Genomic DNA, 23,552 nt, shown 5'->3' on the forward strand with positions numbered 1-23,552 from the left:
CCAAGTTTCGTCCTCCTGGGCCTGAAAGAAAACACAGAACATGGAGTGTCTACTAGAATTTCCAGTAAGGAAAAGTGCATTGCTCATAAGTAATTAACATATTCATTATCCACGTATATCTTTAAAAACAGGACAAATCAGAACGAGCTCTGATTGGAGGATTTTGTAACTAAGGAGACCACAAGTCCTTGGGGCATGTGCTTTTCTGTAGACAAAAACAAGGAGTTGCATGCGACAACATGCGCAGCTTGTAGAGCAGATTTACTGTCCTCTGAAAAGAACTCAACATACAGCCAATTATTGCCTAAATAGCTGCCAACAAAAGTGAGTACACCCGAAGTGATAACAGCTGTACGTCATGTAACCGTGTAAAGCCACGTGTCCTGTTCGTCATGCTTTCGTCTGCTTTACAGGACCATACAAGTGTGTGTATCTTGTATTAAAATCTGGTGCTTTGAGTCCAATTCTCTCATACTGACCACTGGATATTCAACATGGACCTCATGGTAAAGCGTCTGTAAGGACTTAAGAATTAGAATTGTTGCTCTCCACAAAAATGCCGAGGCTGTAAGAAGATCGGTAACATCATGAAACAGTACAGTGGACAGGTTCATCTTGGAACGGCCTTTCGCAAGGGTCCATCAAAGGAGTCAAGTCCTCGTGCTGTGCGTCAGGTGCAGAAGCTGATGACACTGCAACAAGTCGGTTTGAAGGCCATCGTCCCAGAAGGAAGCGTCTTCTCAACCTGGTTTACAAGAAACCCTGCAAACAGTTTGCTGAAGACAACCTGTCCAAGAACCTGAATTACTGGAACCTTTTCTTGTGGTCTGATAAAACTAATATAAACTTGTTTGGGTCAATTGGTGTCCAGCCCTGGTGAGGAGCACCAAGAAAATTGTGTCGTGCCTCCAATCAAGCATGGTGGTGGTAGCATCATGGTCTGGAGCTGCATGAGTGCTGCTGGTACCGGGGAGCTGCAGGTCATTGAGGAAAACATGGATTCCAACATGTAATGTGACATTCTAAAGCAGAACATGCCCTCTCTTAAGAAACTGGGCCGAACCGCAGTTTTCTAACATAAAAACGACCCCAAACACACCACCAACATGATAACTGCCTTGCTGAGGAAGCTGAAGGTGATGAAGTCTCCAGACCTGAAACTTATTGAGCACCTGTGAGGAAGCACCATGTGTCTAACATCCAGCATTTATTATGTAGGAGTGGAAAAGGATTCCAGCAACAATCTGTGCAGCTCTGGTAAATTCCATACCCAGGAGGATGAAAGCAGTTCTAGAGAACACTGGTGCTCACACACAACATTGACACAGTTCTGACATGTTCACTGAGGGTGTACTTACTTAAGAGTGTCCTAGTTACAGTATAGTACATAGAACAGTATATAGAACAGTGTCCTTTCAGCTTTGTTGCAACAGTTTGGAAAAAGAAGACATGTACTGAATCCTTTTTGAGAGATTTTTATTACCACCACAAGATGGCAGTAGTGACCAGGTTTTTGAACAACTCTCCTCAGGCGCAAAGTTGCAATGCCATATGACAGATTTAAAAAGATTTAATGATTTCATGTCCTTCCTAAGCTTCATCTTGTAGCTTTGGGAGGATATATCTCAGGTCTTCGAATGCAACAAAGCCCGATTTGAGATACCACAAATCTACAATGAAGTGTGCACAAAATCCAAACCAGGAGCTGGAAATACCCCAAAATAATTGTATTTATTATTAATTAGATGTGCATTGTGCATGTATTTATTTATTAAAAAGGGCACATTTATGCCCCAAATGTGCATTCAGTGCAAACACATGCAGGTTTCTGATGCGTAACATGGTGATCAAGTGGCTTTCTGGAGAAGACTCCTCTGCGTAACCGGTGCGTTCAGCTTCCATGGATAACCGAATGGGGAGGAACACAGGCGTTTCTCCACCTATTAGTATCAGGCGTCGGAAAAAAAAAATCTGACAACCTGTATACCTGCAACACGGAAGTCAAGACGAACTGAGACCAGATTCGGGGCAGGAGAACTTTGCTTTTTTTTTATTCTTAATTGATTTATTACAAACGCCAGGAATTGAGGTCTCATCTGGACACTTTAGGTTCCACTCCATAGATCTACATCCCAACAAAACCCCCCAAGAAACAAGCATCATTTGCAGGGATGCTGGGTTGTTAGATCGTTTGGAGAGAAGGTTTGGAGATGTCGTCCGAAGGAGAAGGTGAGACGAGGAAGGAGATGAACAGCGGCGATGTGAACCGCGCGCTCACCGAGTTCGCGGTGTTCCTGGCGCGGTGCGCGGTGCTGCTCTACCCGGTGTATGTGTGCGGTGCGCTCGGCTTGAGCGCCAGCTGGCTGCTGCTCACGGTGCTGCTGTGGGGCCTGTGGGAGAAGAACCGGCGGCGCAAGGGCGAGCGAGTGGATGCCGCCATCGACTTTGTGGAGAACGAATGCCACGTGATCAAGGGCGAGATGATCAAGGCGCTCAACTCGCCCACCTGGGTGGGTAATAAAAAATATGGTGGTGGGATGGATAGGTAGATGGATGATGGGGGCGTGGCAAACCTAAAATACCATGGGGTGGCCAGGTTAGACCATGAGACTTTCTTGGGGAGGCAACTTAGTGTAGATACAACACATTTGTTCATTAGAACTTTCTCCTCATCTTACACCTTCAATTTGACACATTTCAAATGACAGAAACGTGAAGTTTCCAAGTTGAACCTCATTTCCCCTTAAACAGGTGACGGACCCACATTGTGTTGTGCCCAGGTTGTAATTCTGTTTTGTAGAGGTCAACTTCCTTGACGTTCGAGACGCTGGAAATCACAGTTGGTCAGTTATGAAAAGAAATTTGCCTAAGATGTTAGAGTGGTGGTTTTGCTCTTATCCAGAACCAATTAGACCAGACTAACCAGATGTTTCAATGCTTTCGTTTATAGGATTATATGACAACAGTATCCACACTATATCTTTTATTAATAATAATGTTAGCTTTTGGTGGTCTCTGGGTCTACTCCTGGGGGAACCTAGTGGCTTTTGAAGGTGGGTGATTTATCTTCTAGTGCTCATTATGGCAGTATTATCACCTGCAATATTGTAGATTTCAGCAATATTGGAACCTTTTGATCTAATCAGAGCCTGGGCGTCCATGATTAATTTAAAATAAAATATATATTGTCAGGGTTTACGTCTCATTATAGTGAAGGGTGGATGCTGGGAACCTTGATGGGATGCGGGAATCTGTACCATAGCCAGCACTGGATGAACTACACTTTTGTGGGTTAAAGGCCTTGCTCAAGGGCCCAATAGTGGCAGCTTGATTTAACCTTGTGACCTTCTGAGCTTAAGTCCAACGCTTTAGACACTTTTGGAATGTATCCTGGAAGTCTTTTTATTTGAAGCGTGTCAAGCACCTCCTGCGATTCTCGCCGGATCTCAGCAATGGTATCCAACGTCCGCAAATCTGGCGAGCAGGGCGGGTGGGGAAGTGAGATCATGTGGATTGTTCTTGGACGATCATCACGCACACATTTCCGGGGGGTTTGATCTCGTTGAAGGTCTTGCTGATCTCTCGTCGTCTTCCAATGACGTTCTTCGAAAACTCGTGTCGAGTCGAATTCACGTTCGCTTGTTTGTTTAAACTTGCTTGTTTGTCCACGATCAAATCGCAGACGTGGTAACACGCGTGGTCAGAGTAGCACGAGTTAGCATATATGACTCCAGTGAAAAAAGGCCCACCCCTATCTGTTCCCTATCTACTAGACTAAATGTACAAGTTCCCATTTTCAATGAACTTCAGTAAAAAAAAAAAAAAAATTAATGCAGTTTAGTCTTCTGCAAATCATAACCTTGTGCTCTCATCACAGCTTCTTATTTACCACCATGTTTTCACGACAAGGTTTTTTGTTTTTTACCTCAGAAACATAGTGAAATAGAAAAATATAGCACATAAGACTTGTAGTGAAGTAAAACTTTCCCAAAATGAAAATACTCGCTACTTAAATACTTCAAAATTTTCCAGTCTTTCATTCTGGGAAATCCTGCAAGTGTGTTGTTTTGGGGTAAATTTAGAAGAAAAAAAAAATCTGTTCGAGGTGTAAAGACTGAACCAACAATCCAGGTCATGTCACATGACTTTTAACATTAGGATCCTATAAATTGAGCCATTTAAGGTTTCATTTCAGAACCTTTTCTTCATTTTTAATTCATAAACCTATTAGTGAATGAAATACATTTCTGAACATGCAGTGATGGAAATAAAATTCATCCGTATCCTGCATGCGGTTCTGAGAATGGAATTTCCTGTTTCGGTTCACGATAGTCAGAATGGTGAAGTGGTGAAATGTGTAATCGTTTCTTTTTCTCGCTTTCATACCAGCTTGCTTTACTGTGGTGTGGTTTTAATTTGTGTCATTCCTGTATTGTGTGTTTACAGGGGTGTGGTTTTAGTTGCGTTGCCTGGGAACCTTACAGGCAAAACAGGTTTGGTTTCAAAGCTCCGCCTCTGCCTTTCGGCGTTTATTAATCTCAAGCACACACCGTGTGAGCGTGTGACTGCGTGCATGTAGAAAAAGTCAAACCAGTTGATTGTAATGTGGAACAGCCACTTCTGGGATATTCTGATCCGAAAATCGTGATTGAACTTCATATGATGTGAATTTAAGCAGGAGAACTTCTTGTTTTTTTTAGAAGAAAAAATAACACAATTGTGCGAATAGCAACCAAAATGATTGTCGAGAACATTGGAATTTGTGCGCTTGTTAATTCTTTAATCAATTGTGCAAATCGTATTGTGTGCTCACTTATTGTTTCGCACCAGCAAATGACCACACATTTGGTTCCTGCTCTTCTTCACATTTTAGACCATTTCAAAGACGAACGTTTTAATATGTTCCGTACTCAAAACCCACAAGAAGTTAGTCATCCATTGTTCCGCCTAACTTGGAGTGATCTATGTTACTTGTGTGAGGAAACATTCAGGGTTTTCGGAAAACTATTCAGAGATATTTCCCACCCTGGTTCTGCAATCGATCGCACAAATCCTATTATGTGCTCGGGTATTGTTCTGCACTGGGTTTGTTGTAACCTGCGTAATTGCATCATTTTAATGCTGACACCAGGAACGAAGTGAAATTTGAACGGTTTGGGAGAAGTTACATCTCACGCCATGCCTGGGTTTGTGATATCTGAATACACCAACATCATATATATATATACACATACACTTCTTCTGATTCACATGATGACCACACATTTGTTTCCTGCTGTCCTTTACATCTAAGAAAATCTTTTACTTTTTAGAGGAAACATTTTATAGAAGTTTAGACAAATGTTTTTGCATTGTCCTCATTTTGAAAGCAACCTTATACATGAACATGAGAAGCTTTGCTCTTAAAAATTTTAAAAGCATCACCTTTGAGATTATGTTTCACAAAAAAGTCTGAGCAAATTGGAACTGTATACTCAGTCCATGTACTTTATATTGACAAAAAACGTCCATCTTGGTTCTTAAAGCAAAGGAAAGCTTTTCCATCTCACACACTCACATATTTACATATTGTTTCAATCTTTTCATCCACTGTAGGTGGTTCAGATTTGAGCTATTTCTTTGTTTACATGCTAAAAATTGTACTTTGTTTCCCACTCGAATACGGACACACCGGTTCCTGTGGAGTTTTTTTTTTTGTTTGTTTATTTTCATATCTTGCTTTTTCTGGAACATCTGGGTTGTGTGAAAATTGTTTATAGCTTCATAGAAATGAACTGAATTAAAATTCTGCTCGAAATGCAATGTAATCCAGTATTTAGAGGAGCTTACAACTATTACATGCTGATACACTAAGCAGGTGAGGGTTGAAGGTCTTGTTCAGGGGTACCACAGTAACATCTTGGTGGTAATGGGGCTTAAATTCATGACCTTCCAATTTCCTCTTTATATCACTGTCCAAAAAAATCTAATTGTATTACCGTTCAGACCTTTCACAAAAAAGTCTGGTTCTGTTCACTGAATCCATTGACTCCATGTTGAAAAAACTTTGTATTGGTTTGCAATAATGACATCATCACAGCCATCAGACTCTCCTTTAATTTGTAATATCTGTAGGAAAAATTGGTCTCACCTTTGTCCTAATGTCTGTTTAATACTTTTCTTTTTTTGTATAGATCCAATTTAATGAAGTTGAGAAAGCTGCCTGGATCAACAAGGTAAGAACCGGATTTTTCAATCCTGTCTCAGATATTCCGATCGAACAATAGACACAAACTCCTAACATCTATAACATTCTGTTTAAACGTTGCTGACATACAGTACCAAGGCCCTATATTACTAGGTTTATATTAGATATGTGGTCAGAAGGTCAGAAAGGAACAAGGCAGCGGATGTCCTTCCATGCCTCGTAAAATCCAATCGACTCAGCCGGGCAATATCCTTCAAGAAGACACTCAATGACTCAACAATGACTACAGCAACGTTTTATTGGCATCCTTGTCAAACTATTTTTTTTTTTTAACGCCGTTTAATGATCTAGATTCAAATGAGCAAATGTCCTTGAGTTTTGGAGCAATAAAGCGCAATGTTTATTGCCAAGTATAAAGGTCAAGTCTATTTTCACAAGCAATATTACTCAGAAAAATGTTAGTATGTCATGTTCGGAAAGATGCAGGCGTTTTTTTTGTTTAGGTTTTTTTTATATATAAAGAAAGGACAAACCTCTTAAAACATTGTTTCATTATTCTAATATCTATCCAATGATAAGGAACAAGATCAGGCAATCAGCATACAGTATAAACATATTCCAATAATGATCCAAGAATTATCCAATAATCCAATAATTAACAACCGTGTCATTTAAAGGGTCAGGCAATCATCATGTGGTAAACACATAACCAAATATCAAATCATCAACTGAGTACAAGGTCAGGCAACATACAACATACACATAATCCAATATCCAATACTACAATAATCTTAACATTGTTGTCCACAGTGTCCATGTCCGTAGGCTTGATCTAGATCTCGAATAAGGATAGCCATAATGGCAGTCAGTATTCTTTACAATTAGTATAATGATTTCTCATTTGGGGGGGAGTGGTGGCTCCAGCGGTTAAGGCGCTGGCTTGCCGATCGGAAGGTCTGGGGTTCAAGCCCCGCTATCGCCAAGCTGCCACTCTTGGGCCCTTGAGCAAGGCCCTTAACCCCTTTATGCTCCGGGGGTCCCTTATGAGGGAAATATCAAGGTCCGTGACGTCGGAGTGACGTGGGGCCGCCTTCCCGTGGGCTCACCACCTGCAGGAGGGACCGTAAGGGACGGTGCTGTGAGGATTGGGCAGCAGTCGAAGGCGGGGGCCTGCTTAGACTGCTGCCCCCGCGACCCGGGGATAAACGGATAAACGGGAGAAAATGAATGAATGAATTAATGATTTCTTATTTGTTAGACCTGCAGGAATAATACAAATTATATCCGAGCTATTCGGTAAAAATGGCCTGCTGATGCGATATTTCTGAAAATGATTTGAACGTCTTTTTTGAATTTCCTCAGATCCTCCAGCAAGCCTGGCCGTTTTTTGGTGTCTTCATGGACAAACTTCTGAGAGAGAACATCCAGCCCTCTATTAGGCAATCCAGTCCTCACCTCAAGACCTTTACTTTTAACAAGGTCCACTTTGGCCAAAGGGTGAGGAGAACTGTTCTACCAGACGTTTGTGGATTTAGAGGCTTTTGAAGTACTTATTTTGTAAAAAGCAATTGAGGAAGACTGTAAAGCCAATAGTTTAACATGTATCTCTGGTTGGTGGGGTTTCAGGCTCCAATAATTACAGGAGTACGAGCGTACACGCATGAAGTGGACATGAGGGAAGTCATCCTAGACTTCAACATTGCGTAAGTGGGAATTTATGTACCGTAAAGAAGCTAAATTTGTTTCAATGTGATATTCCTGTGATTTACATTAAGAACTCAGTCCTTCAATATGTGGTACATAAGTAACATTTACAACCCAACAATTCCAAAGTCAGTCTGTATTGGTGGATCTGGCGCATCTTCTGGCGCATCTTCTTTTACAGATTTATTCATATTTGCTTTTTATATATATTTCTTAGTTACGTGGGAGATATTGACATCGAAGCAGAAATCAAGCCACGCCTCTCAGCAGGAGTTAAAGAACTTCAGGTTGGCCCTTTTTTTTTATTTTATTTTTTTTTATTATGTTTTAATAATCATCTCTTTTTACTGTATCATGTGTAGGACTGGGGTATAAAACTTGGTTATGAGGGTGATTTTTGTAGTGCATTCTTAGTAATCGTTTGTTTTTTTTGGGGGGGAAATATCTTGCCTGGCCAAAAAAACGTGTTGTTGCTGATCGATTTTAACAGGCAACTACAAAAGATTCTGTCGCAGTGTGTCGTTTCTCATTTCATGTCCGAAGATGTCTTTTGTAATTATTACAAATTATCCTGTTTTAAAGAAGGCCCTAATTATTAAAGTGCATCATGAAAAAAAAAAAAAAAAAAAACAACTACTAAGAAGAATCTGAAATCACCGGAATTTGGTGAAGAAGTATTGGAACGCATATGGAACTCTTTATAGGTTATCTTTATAGGAGAAGTGTCTTAATTGCGATTGGAGAACTTTAAAATTAGACAGTAGAACTCATGGCTATGAACAAACAACTGTACATTTATTACTGAGGTAAATGGGGGTGTGGTGGGGGGGGATGGGTGACTTGATTTGGCTAGGAAGTCTCAGGTGTGAAGATTTAACCTACTCCAGAGATGGAGGTCTCAGGGTATGAGTTGCCATATTGTTCCTTATACACTATGTGTGTATAAAATGTGGGATTTCAAAATTTACAATATGGGATATACACAATGTTTGCAAAAAGGTTATACAAAGTTTGTGTATAAATATATATATATATAGAGTAGATGGTGTACAGTATAGATATAAGGATATGTCTTTAATTGAAAGTTATTTTCTCCTTTAGCTTCAAGGGATGCTCCGAGTGATTCTTAGCCCCTTGATTGGCCAGTCCCCACTTGTAGGGGGGGTCACAATGTTTTTCATCCGTCGACCTGTAAGTAAAATTGTTATAGAAAAAATAGATATGATAAACATATAACATACAAATCATAACAGCAAAAATGACTAATGAACTTTAATTCCCAGACATTGCACTTGAATTGGACCGGCATGACCAATCTCCTGGATGGTCCAGGACTCCGGTATGTACGGTTTAATTTTTCTTTTATTTAAATGATTTGGCTGGAACCGCAAGTCAGTCCTGGTTTTGGGTCGATGTATTTTGCCATATTCTATCCTGTGCCTATGTTCCTCCAGGTTCTCAGGTTCCTTACTACTTTAAGTTAGTAAAACACATTTTAGCTAAATTGCAAAGGTGTGAATAAATGTGCATTTTTTTTGTTGGCGTCAAATTAATAACCTGTTTTTTTTTTTTTTTTTTTTTAACCAAATGGATTTTTTTATTTCAATTGACACTGAATGGATTGAATTCTCACACTTCTCCACAGAAACTTTTCCGAGTCGGCTATCCTGGACGTCATCGCTTCTACCATGGTCCTACCAAATCGTCTGTGTTTCCCATTAATTGACCAAGTCAAGGTGGATCAAATGAGATTTCCACTGCCCCGAGTGAGTGTTTGTTTAACTGCATCTTATACCAACTGGAACTTAGTTTCCAAGCCAAAGTCTTTTTATAAAATCAGGTTATTGCTGGTTTAGTCAGGGATGTACCAAAAGATTTGACCTTTGCTGAAATCTTTAATAAAGTGACCTAAAATTAATAGCAGGATGGTCATGACTGCTGTAACCTTTCTTGTGGGTTTTTTGTCCATAGGGTGTGGTACGTGTTCATGTGCTGGAGGCTGAGGATTTAAAGGCCATGGACACAAAAATTATGGGACTTGTAAAGGGCAAGTCTGATCCTTATGCAGTCCTTACGGTCGGCAATCAGCGCTTCAAAACGAAGACCATTAAAGAGACCTTGAACCCCAGATGGGAAGAAGTGTATGAGGTAATGAAATGCGAATGCTTTGCCCATAATAAAACAACATTAGTTGTTCTTAAATAACTTTATATAAAACATTATATTTTGACATTTAGCAAATGTAGAGAAAATAAAATTTCCTGCCGTTACTTGTTACTTCATTTCCTGGGACAATCTCAGGAAAAGGGGTTACACAAAAGGCACTGCAGTGGGGGAAATAATTATTTGACCCCTGCTGATTTTGTGGGTTTACCCCTCAGAAAGAAATCAACAGTTTTTTAATGTAGGTTTATTTTAACAGAAATTGACAGAATCTTAAAAAAATCCACAAAATTTGATCGAGTGAAATAAGTATTTGTTTAAATTAGCAAGAATTCTGACTCCCCAGACCTAATTATGTATATAAAAGACACCAGTCACAGAATCAAACTCTTCCATTCAACCTTCTCCACCACCATGGGTGAGACAAAAGAGCTGTCAAAGGACGTCAGGGACAAGATTTTAGACCTGCACAAGGCTGGAATGGGCTACAAGACCATCAGATTGTTGCCTTGGCCGTATGTTTTTGGTCATATGTTTTAGCCGTATGAATACTCATCCATCACCCATCTTCAGTGTTCTGGCTGAGACCAGTTGGTTCTCATCCAAGATTTTGTAGAGCATGGAATCGTTCATGTGGTAATGTCTTCCTGTACACTTAGCAGAGAAACAGCCCCAAAGCAGAATGTTTCCTCCTCAAATGTTTGACAGTGAAAATGGAGTTTTTGGAGGTCATATTCTGCATTTCTCTGCTCCAAAAACGGCAAGCCGAATTGATGCCAAAAGAGCTACATTTTGGTCTACGTCATGACCACATCACATTCTTACAAGCCTTCTCTGAATCATTCAGGTGTTTATTGGGTCTGTTCATGTGCATTCTAGAGCAGAGAGACCTTGGTGTGTTACCAAGAAGTTTTTTTGGTGACTATGGTTTCAGTTCCCTTGAGATCAATAACAAGCTTCTCTGTTGTAATTCTGGGCTGATCCCTCACCTTTCTCAGAATCATACTCACCCCATGAGGTGAGATTTTGCATGGAGCATGATTGACTTATCTTGTATTTCTTCCGTTTTCTAATAATTACATTAAAAGTGGTCTCTGACTCACCAAACTTCTTGCTGATGGCTAATTTCAGCCTTGTGCCGGTCAACAATCTCGTCCCTGACATCCTTTGACAGATCTCTGGTCTTTCCCATGGTGGTGCTGGAGGTTTGAATGGAAGAGGTTGATTCTGTGACTGGTGTCTTTTATACAGATAACGAGTGGATATTAGGAGTTCTTTCTTAAAGGTACAGGACTAATTTGGGTCTGTGGGAGTCAGAATTCTTGCTGGTTGGTATGGACAAATACTTATTACACTTTTTATTATCACATTTATATATAAATATGATTCATTTCATATGCTAATTTTCTTTCTTTTAAATACAGTTTGTGGTTCATGAGGCTCCTGGCCAGGAGTTGGAAGTGGAGCTCTATGATGAGGACACAGACAAGGATGACTTCATGGGCAGGTAGTTATTTCCTGTCGTTTTTTTCTTTTTGGAAAATTCAGTTCGAGGTTTAGTAACAGGCGCCGTGTAAATCTGAGGAATGATTTCATACGTGTTCATTTCACACAGGTTTAATCTGGATTTTGGTGAGGTGAAGAAGGAAAGAGAGATAAACAAGGTAAGAGATCACTAGAGATTGTGGAATATTCTTTTAATGTTGACAGTCGGAATCTGGAAATTCCGTTCTGTAGTAGACAGTTAAAACAAATGGGAATACAATCTGGATTATTTTACTGATGTTTTGGGAAAATAATCTTGATTTTTTAAATTAATGCCAACATTTAATACAGATGGGAATAGAATCGGGAATATTCCAGAGTTGGTGACAGTGGGAGTATTTTGGAATACTATCTTTAAACTGTTAAAGCAATTTAAAGCAAACATTTTCAACAGATGGGAATGCAATCCGGAATATTCTACTGATGTAAACAGTTGGATTATTCAGGAACAGAATCTGGATCATTTTATGAATGCAAACACTGTAAACAAATGGGAATAAAATCTGAAATATTCTATTAATTTAAACTTTTGGAATATTTTGAAATGGAATCTGGAATATTCTATTGATGTAGACTTTAGGATTATCTGGGAATAAAATCTGGAATATTCTATTGATAAACTCTCGGAATAATTGGCAATACAATCTAAAATAATGTAATGATATGGACGGTGGAAGTATTTGGGAATAGTATCTCAACTATACTTTTAATGCAAACAGTTAAAACGGATGTGAATAAAATCTGGAATATTCTGATCATCTAAACAATGAGATTATCTTGTAATAGAATCTGGAATATTCTACTGATTTAAACAGTGGGATTATTCAGGAAGAGTATCTGAATTATTCTATTAATGATAACAGTTCAAACAGATAATATTGTAATATTTTGTTGATTTTAAATTGTTGGAATATTTTGGAATAGAATATAAAATATTCTTGTGATGTAGACATTCGGAGTATTTGGGAATAGTATCTCGAATCATGTATTAATGCAAACACTTAAAACGGATGGGAATATATTCTAAAATATTCTAGTAATGTATACAGTGGAATTGTTTGGAAATCGAATCTGGATTTTTCGATTCATGCGAACGGTCAATACAGATGGAAATAGAATCTGGAATATTTTAGGGATGTAGACAGTGGGATTATTTGGAAATAGAATCTGGAATATTTTTCATCAGGGATGTATTTTTCCTTTTAAAAACCACAAACAACAGATATTTCCCATGAAATATAAAATAGGTTTCGATGCAAGGATTCCATGATGTTCTTGTTGATCATTAACACTTGTCTTTTAAATTTTCAGTGGTTCCTCCTGCAGGAGATTGAGAGAGGAAAAGTGCACCTGAAACTGCAGTGGCTCTCTCTGCAGACGGATAAGGAGCTACTGAAAGAGGTAGCATTGGGATTGTTGTAGTTTCACTGTCCTTCAGATCAGTAACCCAGAGCTTTAAACATTAAGCCTCACTTGTCCTCTTGACGCTGAAGTATGGAGCCAATTATTCAGTTTTCATGACATATGTGATTAGAAATGGATTCAAGAAATACAAGAACATATTTTGGATGTATGAAATATTTCTAAATCGCGGAAGTTGTCGTTCGCTTATTTTAGCCCAAAAAAATGCTGAAAAACAGAAAAGAAAAATGCAAGAGATTTTTTTGCAGATTGTTTTTTTCTTTACACCGAGTGTCTCATTTGCATGTCATTTCTTATTTCATAAATAAGTGAACGTATACGTATATTTTTTTCTCTTTAGGCTACGGATCGATGTGCCTGTGCCATGCTTGCCATATATTTGGACAGTGCGTCTAGCCTTCCTGTGAGTAAACTCATCTCGGATTCTTCTTCATCTTCTCCTCTTCTTTTTCTTCTTCTTTCAAGACTTTTTTTTTATTCCCTCTATTACTACTTCTACCTCTTTTTCTACATTTCCTTGCTCGATTTTCTTTCTGATTCCTCTACATCTGCTACCTCTTCCTTTTTTTTTTTGCCTTTTCTTCATCTTCTTCTTTTTCCTCCTCATCCATTACTTTCTCTTCCTCCTCTTCTTCTTTTTCTTACATTGTCTTATAACAGACAACTGTCTCCATATATTCCTTATTTTGTCATTTTTTGGTGTCCTTTTCTTCTACTACTTCTTTTTCCTCCACTTTCTCTTCTTCGTTTAAATTTTGTGTTTTTCTTCTTTTTTTTTTTGTCTACCACTTTTTCTGCCACCTCTACTTCTTTTTTCTTGCTCTATTTATTTTTTGCTTTACTTCTTCTACGTCTTTTCACTCCTCATTTTCTGCCGTCTCTTTTTATCTTCTTCTTCCTACTTCATCTTCTTCTTTTTCTTCTTTAACTCTAACAGTCAACAGTCTCCATAAATTATTCTTCATTTTCTTCCTTCTCCACCACTTCTTCCCTTTTTTTTTTCTTCCTCTTCTTTTTTTATCTGCTACTACTTCATCTATTTCTTTTTTTTTCTCTTCTTTCTTCTCCTTCCTCCTCTACTACCTCTTCTTCCTCCTACTTCTTTTTAATTCTTTTTTTTTTTTCAGTTTATTTCCTTTTCCTTTATTTATTTTTCTTCCTCTATTTCTTATTATGAAGAAACTCCTTTTTCTTTTTTCTTTTTTTTTGCTTATTCTCCTTTTTCTTCCCCTCCTTCTACAGTAGTGAACTGTCTCCAAAAGAAATAATTTGTTCCCTTCTGTCCTCCATCTTCCTTTTCATCTTTTTCTACTATTCCTTTTTATCTTTGCTTCTTCATCTGACGTTACCTACTGCAATTTGCAACTGCAATAACGTCAACAGCCATCTTCATAAATTCCTTATTTTGTGCCGTACTGGGTTTTTTCTATCCTTTTCTCCTCCTTTTTCTCTTTCTGAATTGTAGACTTGGCACTCAACAGTCCTCACCGATGACTTGTTTTTGTACCGTGAAAGAAGTTTTTGCATTTTTTGCAAATGTAACCACGGTCAGGTGGCTTTCTTGCAACTTCGCCAGACAAAAAAGCCTGTGGTTCAACACAGACAAATGCCATCGAACTATTTCCATACACGATATCGTTACAAGATATTAAACACAATGCTGACCAGTACGGCTTTCTCATCTACCCACTCTCTCATCTACCCACTCTCTCATCTACCCACTCTCTCATCTACCCATTCTCTCATCTATCCACTCTCTCATCTACCCACTCTCTCATCTACCCATTCTCTCATCTATCCACTCTCTCATCTATCCACTCTCTCATCTACCCACTTTCTCATCTACCCACTCTCTCATCTACCCACTTTCTCATCTACCCACTCTCTCATCTACCCACTCTCTCATCTACCCACTTTCTCATCTACCCATTCTCTCATCTATCCACTCTCTCATCTACCCACTCTCTCATCTACCCATTCTCTCATCTATCCACTTTCTCATCTACCCACTCTCTCATCTACCCATTCTCTCATCTACCCACTTTCTCATCTACCCACTCTCTCATCTACCCACTCTCTCATCTACCCACTCTCTCATCTACCCATTCTCTCATCTATCCACTCTCTCATCTACCCACTCTCTCATCTACCCATTCTCTCATCTACCCACTCTCTCATCTACCCACTCTCTCATCTACCCACTCTCTCATCTACCCACTCTCTCATCTACCCACTCTCTCATCTACCCATTCTCTCATTCATCCACTCTCTCATCTACCCACTCTCTCATCTACCCATTCTCTCATCTATCCACTTTCTCATCTACCCACTCTCTCATCTACCCACTCTCTCATCTACCCACTCTCTCATCTACCCATTCTCTCATCTATCCACTCTCTCATCTACCCACTCTCTCATCTACCCATTCTCTCATCTACCCACTTTCTCATCTACCCACTCTCTTATCTACCCACTCTCTCATCTACCCACTCTCTCATCTACCCATTCTCTCATCTATCCACTCTCTCATCTACCCACTCTCTCATCTATCCACTCTCTCATCTACCCACTTTCTCATCTACCCACTCTCTCATCTACCCACTTTCTCATCTACCCACTCTCTCATCTACCCACTCTCTCATCTACCCACTCTCTCATCTACCCACTCTCTCATCTACCCACTCTCTCATCTACCCACTTTCTCATCTACCCACTTTCTCATCTACCCACTCTCTCATCTACCCACTCTCTCATCTACCCACTCTCTCATCTACCCACTCTCTCATCTACCCACTCTCTCATCTACCCACTTTCTCATCTTCCCACTTACCCACTCTCTTATCTACCCACTTTCTCATCTACCCACTCTCTCATCTACCCACTTTTGTGGCATTTACGATTTTGCAAGTTTTTTCTTTTATGTTAATTCGATTCCCTTATATCTTTAGAAAGACCAGAATGAACTGAACCAGCTTGAGAAGCACGGGAAACAACCCAAAGAGGCGAGGGTGAGTACTCATGACTCTTACAACCAAAAATCTACTCGGACACATTTCTGTCATTCTTCCCCGCATTTTCGCCCCCATCAGCCTGCGAAGACCGGAAAGACCAGATTCCGTCGTTCTTGTTGTTTCAATGTTTGTATCGAAAATATCCGGAAATGATGTACGGATTGTTCCTGAGTGAGTGTTTTAGGGGAGAACGCTGAGACTAAAGAGGAAGCGTTTACACCAGTATTGCTTAGGGGACTTTAGAGCATGTGACCTGTTTAAGCAAATGAGTAGAGATCACAAACACCACCGCTAAAGGGATGGTCCAGAAATGAGAGAATAAAAAAACATGATAGAGAAAGAAGTCTTTAAAGCAGAGAAAAGATTGAACATTAGTATTCTGGAGTTGTTCCTCTGGCATTCTGAGTTTCCCGCTGAATGATAGCGATTTTCCGAATAGTTTTGATTTGAATGTTCTAGAAAGGAATTTCACTGCATATGTAAAACTTCCCACAGTTTTTATTCCGTCTTATATTTCGATAGGAAGCTTTCGCAAGATTTGCATCCGTCGAACGTTCATTTATTGTGTTGATCGCAAAAATGCACATGCATGAACTAGAAACGTTTCATACAGACGGTATTTTGCGGCGCCTGACGGACAAGGTTTCGAAGCGGGTTTTGGGTAGTAAATCACTCCTGCCAACCTGCTGAACCAGTTTCCTTCAGGAACATACGAAACGTAGACGAAGCTCCGGCCTGGTTTCGTTAAAACGCGCCACACAAAACTGGACACCATTACAAAATAAAGGATAATTCTTTTTTTTTTGTTTGATTTTTTTCATTTCATATATTTTTCTTATACGCCCAGTTATAATATGAATGAATTCCAATAATACGTGCAAAAGAAATCGCAGCTGATCGCCGTTTATGCGCGTTTATGCCGTGTTTTTTAAGTATTTTTATGCACATTGCAGCTCACGAGAAGGCAAAACAACCCCAGCTCTTATGTGAAGTTCTCCATCGATCATCAAAGCCAGAAAAGCAAGGTAATTTTGCATACCATTTGCATTTCCAACATTTCAGAGCGTTGTAGAAGTTCAGCGCCCTCTACTGGAGAATGCGTACATTATTACACCAAGAAAAAATGCAGTATGAAGTGTTTAATTTTATATTTTTTAATGAATTTTAAGTTTTTTTAACCCTTGTTTCCGTCTCTCTTTTTTTAGACCGTGTATGCCACCAGAGACCCTGTTTTTGAGCAGTACTTCACATTCTTTGTGCACAAGGTGGAAAGCCAGGTGCTTAATATTGAGGTACGGACGAATTCAACTGGCAAATGCAGGTCACGTTTTTATGTTTTATTTACAGGTTACAAAATACATCAGATTATTAAATCTTGCCTTATTATTTTTCTTTTTCTTTTGAGCTTCTGTTCGTTCTTTCTCACACCTTTTCCCTTTCTTTCTTGTTTTCTTTCTTTCTCAAGCTCAGTGTTCTTAACTGCAAGTGGGATTTTTTTCTGTCTCCTTTCCTTTCTTTAATTCTTTCCTTCTTTCTTTTTACTTACTCATTCCTCATTTTTCTATCTTTCCTTTTCTTCATCGTTTAACCTTCCCCTTTCTTTCTTTCTTTCTTTCTTTCTTTCTTTCTTTCTTTCTTTCTTTCTTTCTTTCTTTCTTTCTTTCTTTCTTTCTTTTTCTTTCTTTCTTATTTTTTCTCAAGCTCAGTGTGACTGTTATTAACTGCAACTGTTATTAACTGCAAGTGAGATTCCACTCTGACTCTTTCTCTCTCTCTCCTTTCCTTTCTTTTATCCTTTCCTTCTTTCTTTTTACTTACTTATTTCTCCTTTATTTCTTTCCTTTGCATTATCTCTTAAACTTCCCCTTTCCTTTGTTTCTCTTTTTTCTTTTTCTTCCTTTCTTTTTATGGTGACTGTCATCAGCTGCTTCTTTCTTACTTTTCTTACTTTCTTTCTCCTTTTCTTTCTTTTCTTGGACGGATGAATTAATAATCGGAGTAATTTCTTATCTCATTTTTTTCGCTCTATTATTATGGTCATTATGATTATTATTAGGCATGAAAAACTGATATGGTGACAACCGTATTTGCCTCCCAGTAAATATAATGATAAATTTATTGATAATTCTCTGTGCCTCGTGGATTCAGGTGATGTTGGCTGAGAAGAAGAATTCACTGGGCATGCTCACTCTGCCTCTCCTCCGACTGCTCAACACCTCGGACCTGACTCTGGACCAATGCTTCCAGCTGGAACGTTCCGGCACCAACAGCCAGCTCAAGATGAAAGCCATCCTCCGGGTGAGCTCCGAACCTGAGACCTGCAGGATTCCAACCTTTACATTTTCATTATGGAGGACTCTTTAAGTACCTCCTTATTCATTGCTCATAAGTGCCATTTCTCTTTTTTTTTCATTCCAGATCCTGAAACTTGAGAAGCCCATGCCCAAAGATCCAAAACCTCAAACAGGGAACCAGGTCAAAGAACCTCAGCTCGAGCAATCCCAGCCCCAGTCTTCTCTCAACTCCATGAAACCTGAGGACACCAACCAGGCTTCCAAGCAGGTTCCTATCAGCTCTTCTGGTATTTCCCAGGCTGAGTATATGAGTCGTAGAGGTTCTCTAATGGTCTCGGACAGCCGCCTGGCCGGCTCGTCACGAATGCGGCGCTATGACTCGCACAGCCTCCTCTCTGAAAACTCCATCGCTTCTTCACGCTTCGACCTGCTCGAGGGTGTCCCTTATCCAGAGTGAGTGTGATGTACAGAATAACACTGTGTGTGTGTGTGTGTGTGTGTGTGTGTGTGTGTGTGTGTGTGTGTGTGTGTGTGTGTGTGTGTGTGTGTGTGTGTGTAGTATAAGAATGAAGATTGGGGCACAGGAATGTTTTAGACCAGTGGTCCCCGACCCCCCGGCCGCTAACACATAATACATTACCGCTAAATTCAAACCCCCAAGCGATCAAAATGACCAAAAAACAACACAGTGGGTTCACGTTTATTATTATATTTATACCAGTTTTTATGGTCGTATCATTTTATTTTGTTGTATTTATCCACCACACCTTAAAGGCCGGTCTGTAAAAATATTGTCTGACATTAAACTGGCGCAGAAAAGTTTGGGGACCACTGTTTTAGAGCTGTGAAGCTGATATTTGAGTTCGATTGGAGTTGAGGCGAATGCTAACGGTGCTCACATGACTGTATGATTGCAGCGCCATCCTGAACCACCAGGGCAGCTTTGGGCAGATCCAACTGACGATACGCTACGCCACCCTGAGGAACAAACTCACTGTGACCGTTATCAACTGCAGGTCAGCTTCAACTCCGAGACAGCTTTCTTTCTTTCTTTCTTTCTTTCTTTCTTTCTTTCTTTCTTTTTTCTTTCTTTCTTTTTTCTTTCTTTCTTTTTTCTTTCTTTTCTTTCTTTCTTTTTTTCTTTCTTTCTTTCTTTCTTTATTTCTTTATTTATTTTATTTATTTTTTATTTTTTTATTTTTATTTACCCCCTTTCTTTTCTTTTTTCTTCTTCTTCTTTCTTTCTTTCTTTTTTCCTACTTTCTTTTTTTATTTGTTTCTTCTATCTTTTTCTTTTTTTGTTTGTCTGTTCTTTCTTTCTTTTTACTTACCCCTTTTTTCTGTCTTTTATTTGTTGCTTCTTTCTTTTTTAATTTCTTTTTTACTCACCCCTTTCTTTCTTTCTTTCTTTCTTTCTTTCTTTCTTTCTTTCTTTCTTTCTTTCTTTCTTTCTTTCTTACTTTCTTACTTTCTTTCTCACACCTTCCTCTTTTTTCTTTCTACTTGTTGCTTATTTTTTATTTCTCCTTTCCCATTCTTTCTTTTTCTTTTCTTTCTTTCTTTTTTTATATGTTGCTTCTTTCTTAGTTTTTCTTTCTTTCTTTCTTTCTTTTTTTCTTTCTTTCTTTCTTTCTTTCTTTCTTTCTTTCTTTCTTTCTTTCTTTCTTTCTTTATTTCTTTATTTCTTTCTTTCTTTCTTTCTTTATTTTTTCTCACACCTTCCCCTTTCTTTTTGTTTTCTTTATTTGTTGCTTCTTTCTTTTTTCTTTGTTTTTGTTTCTGTTTCTTTCTTCCTTTTTCTTTTGTGCTTTTTCACCCCTTCCCCTTTTTTTTTTTTCTTTCTTTTTCTCTTTCTTTTTCATCCCTTTTTTTCTTTCTCAAGCTCAATTTGACTGTTTTCAACATGAAAAGTTTGTTTCTCCTAGAAACCTGTTCCCCTGTAACTCCAACGGCTCGGACACCTACGTCCGCATTTACCTGCTTCCCGAACAAACGTGGAAACACCGCAAGCGCACAAAAGTGAAGCGGAAAACGGTCGATCCAGAGTTCGATGACAAGTGAGTGTGTGTTCAAAATATCTCTTGGTATCGTAGTTCTGCTCAGCGTGCCTTAATTTCACGTCCTCACGTCCTCAGATTCGAGTTTCCTGTGCCACTGGAGGAAGTCAGGAGCAGGAAGTTAGACGTTTCAGTGAAGAACAATCGAATGTTCCATACCAGAGAGAGGAAGGAGATCGGGATGGTATGCAACATGCACACAGTCATGGGGTTTATAATAATAACGCTGCTAATGTTAATCCATAACACTGCCGTCTGTCCTCCGTCTGCAGGTCCTGATTGATCTGGCTCAGCTGGATCTCGTGAAAGGCTCCACAGAATGGTTAGAGATTACCTCTCTTTCTCTTTTTCTTTCTTTCTTTCTCTTCCCATTTCAATTCAATGTCTTTTTTCTTTCTTTCTTACTCACTTCCCCTATCAATTGAATTTTTCTTTCTTTCCTTCTTTCCTCTCTTCCTTCCTTCCTTCCTCCCCGTTCTCTCCCAATTTCTCTCTTTCTCTCTGTCCCTTTCTTTTATACTCTTTTTCTTTAAATTTTTCACTCTCCCTCTCTCTCTCTTTCTATTTCTCTATGTATCTTACTTTTTTACATTTATTTTATTCTTGTCACTTCCTCTTTCTATTCCATTTCTTTCTTTCTTTCTTTCTTTCTTTCTTTCTTTCTTTCTTTCTTTCTTTCTTTCTTTCTTTCTTTCTTTCTTTCTCTTCCCATTTCCATTCATTTTCTTTTTTTTTTATTTCTTTCTTACTCACTTCCCCTTTCAATTGAATTTTTCTTTTTCTTTTCTTCCTTCCCTTTCTCTCCCAATTTCTTTCTCTCTCTGTCCCTTTCTTTTATACTCTCCCTCTATCTATATATGAATCTCTCTCTCTCTCTCTCTCTCTCTCTCTCTCTCTCTCTCTCTCTCCTTTCCTGTTATGTAAACACATTGTAAATGTGATTGAATGAAAAAATTCACTGCTGCATTTAATCTCATTAGTCTGTACATTTTGTTTCCCAAACCAGGTACGATCTCAGTATCCCAGGGCTGAAGAAATCGACCTGAAGATCAGCCGCATACAAGATCACCGATTTTACGGACTTTAGAAGTTCCTTCATTCCTGCCCTCTGTTTACAGCTTTATTGCTAAATTTCTCTCTTACCTCTCAGGAAGTCCGATCACGGCACATAGACGAGCTTTATTTATAATTCAGTACTTTTTTATCAAAATTGCACTGTATTGTACATATTATTTTTCACCTGATCATTTGTTCCTTTTCTTTTCTTTCTTTTTTTTAGTTGTTTTCTTTGCACTCTATGCTGAATGCCAACTTTTTTATTACACTGGAAGCACTGGTTCTGCTTTTGTTTTGTTTACTTGCACTTTTATTCATTCTCTGTTATTGTACTTTGGTGCGAGTTTTTATTCTATTTCTGGACTCAAAAATGGTATCCTATATTTACATTATATGGACCAAAAGTATGTGGACACCTGACACTGTAATTCTTTGAACATCCCATTTCACATTTCATCCTCATTTGCTGTTCTAATGACCTCCACTCTTCTGGGAAGATGTTGAAGTGATTTCTTTATACAACGACGTTAATTACAGGAGGTAGGTGAGGTGAGCAGACCAGCTCAATACCCTAGGCTACTTTAGATCTTCCACCAGAACCCATGTAATTCTAATAAATCTTTGGGTCTCCTAGATTAAGTGAAGGTTGGGGAAGAGTCAAGTGTCACAATACTTTTGTGCATATAGTATAAATATAAATGTGTGTATGTGTGTGTGTGTACACTCTCATAAGCTGGTCTTTCTGTACTAGGAAATGTGTTACACCTTTTAATATGTTGTTTATTGGTTGTACGATGTTGCATGATGTTCCTCGATGGATCCAGTTCCTCACAAGCAAGTATATAAACTCCATAATGACGTCCTTAACAATTACTTAACGATTAAAAGACCTGATATGGGATATTTTTCCTCAGTATTTCCCCCCTTGTGTATTCATTTAACCTGTAGGGGTATTGTAAGTAAATTGTATAAATCAGAGCCTAGTATCCCATCACTTAGTTTTTGTATGCATGCTGAGGTCATCAGATCTAGTCAGAAAGATCTTTTAGGCATTATTTTAAGAATTCGGGCGAGCAAAAGTTGCTGTTTCGGCATTTCCTGGTGTTAAGGGCTTGAAAGTATGTGCTGAAAAGTGACACTTCAAAATATAGTCACAACCCTGAGTTTCTAGCTATAGAAAGACTCTTCGCTACAGTATATAGACAAACGTTTGTGGACACCTGACCATAAGATTTGCATTGGTTATAATAAGCTTCTGGAAAGATGGTTCTGAAGAGTAGACCTAGGGTGCAACGAACGTTTAACCCCAAGGCCGTTCAATAGGGTTGAGGTCAAAGCTCAATAGCAGGCCACTCAAGATGTTTAACGTCAACTCCAACCCATATCTTCATGTAGCTAGCTTTGTGGAACAGGTTTGAGTCTCCTAGTTAAATTAAAGGGAATTTTCTTTATAATTCTACCACATGAAATTGTGTGCCTCCAGTTTTTTGTGGGAAGTGTAAAGTGTTCCAATATTTTTGTCTATATAGTGTAGTTCTGATTGAAGATTTGATGATCCGGAACATATAAGCAGTGTAATTATATTTAAAACAAACCTAAAAGTAAAACACAAATGATGTGTTCACTCGAGCTACTTTACACACACATTTGGTACAGTATTGTATTTTCCTACATTTCTGTAGTGTTGCAGTCTGGAATCACAGTGCAACCAGTCACTACCAACAGAAGTCACATGATTAGTTAAATGGAGTTCAGGTGTGGGCAATTAAAGTGTGGTTTCAGTATAAATGCACCTTCTCCCAGAACGACCTGAAGTATCACACAGAACATAGGTGGAATTCTGGAAAAAGGATGTAGTATTCTAAGAAAAAAACTAATTTTGGATATCCTGGAGATACATTTATTATGAAAACTTGATAACTATCCACCAAATGACCAGGCAAGGGGAGGATAAGTCCAGAGAAGCATTCAAGAAGAGAAGGAAAAGTCTGAAAAACCTGAAGAGATCCAGAGTGCACAGGAAACACATGACAAGCATCACCTAGACTCTCCACAAAGGTTGGTTTTAGATCAAATAAAAAAGCGTAATAAATAGAAATTTTATTTTTTTCTG

At 38.7% G+C, this 23,552-nt stretch overlaps 1 protein-coding gene across 2 annotated transcripts; it reads left to right on the forward strand.

Annotated features, from left to right (window-relative positions):
- The first annotated feature begins 1,608 nt into the window (after positions 1-1,608).
- esyt3 (extended synaptotagmin-like protein 3) lies at positions 1,609-23,508 on the forward strand. 2 transcript variants are annotated; one of them, XR_014532804.1, is made up of 24 exons: positions 1,609-2,510; positions 6,174-6,215; positions 7,550-7,684; positions 7,814-7,890; positions 8,109-8,178; positions 8,993-9,082; positions 9,175-9,230; positions 9,537-9,657; positions 9,863-10,039; positions 11,479-11,561; positions 11,670-11,718; positions 12,911-13,000; positions 13,362-13,424; positions 15,970-16,029; positions 16,986-17,057; positions 17,238-17,324; positions 18,181-18,330; positions 18,451-18,779; positions 19,244-19,342; positions 20,252-20,383; positions 20,462-20,567; positions 20,656-20,705; positions 21,390-22,437; positions 22,480-22,903. XR_014532804.1 is itself a non-coding variant. In XM_083537247.1 (23 exons), exons 1-23 carry the CDS (start codon positions 2,211-2,213, stop codon positions 21,427-21,429), a joined length of 2,478 nt encoding a protein of 825 aa, XP_083393373.1. In that variant the 5' UTR covers positions 1,609-2,210; the 3' UTR covers positions 21,430-23,508. The 2 variants fall into 2 exon arrangements, 1 of the variants encoding a protein (XP_083393373.1); XM_083537247.1 differs by having other exon boundaries at positions 21,390-23,508.
- Positions 23,509-23,552: the final 44 nt, after the last annotated feature.

This window comes from Silurus aristotelis, assembly GCF_946808225.1.
Source record: "Silurus aristotelis genome assembly, chromosome: 3".
NCBI lineage: Eukaryota > Metazoa > Chordata > Actinopteri > Siluriformes > Siluridae > Silurus > Silurus aristotelis.

Excerpts from the sequence above, each read along its gene's own strand:
- esyt3 (XM_083537247.1), top strand. The coding sequence starts at position 2,211 with ATGTCGTCCGAAGGAGAAGGTGAGACGAGGAAGGAGATGAACAGCGGC. Across the intron at positions 7,891-8,108 it reads ATCCTAGACTTCAACATTGC|TTACGTGGGAGATATTGACA; the intron begins GTAAGTGGGAAT and ends TATATTTCTTAG. Across the intron at positions 17,325-18,180 it reads GCCAGGTGCTTAATATTGAG|GTGATGTTGGCTGAGAAGAA; the intron begins GTACGGACGAAT and ends TCGTGGATTCAG.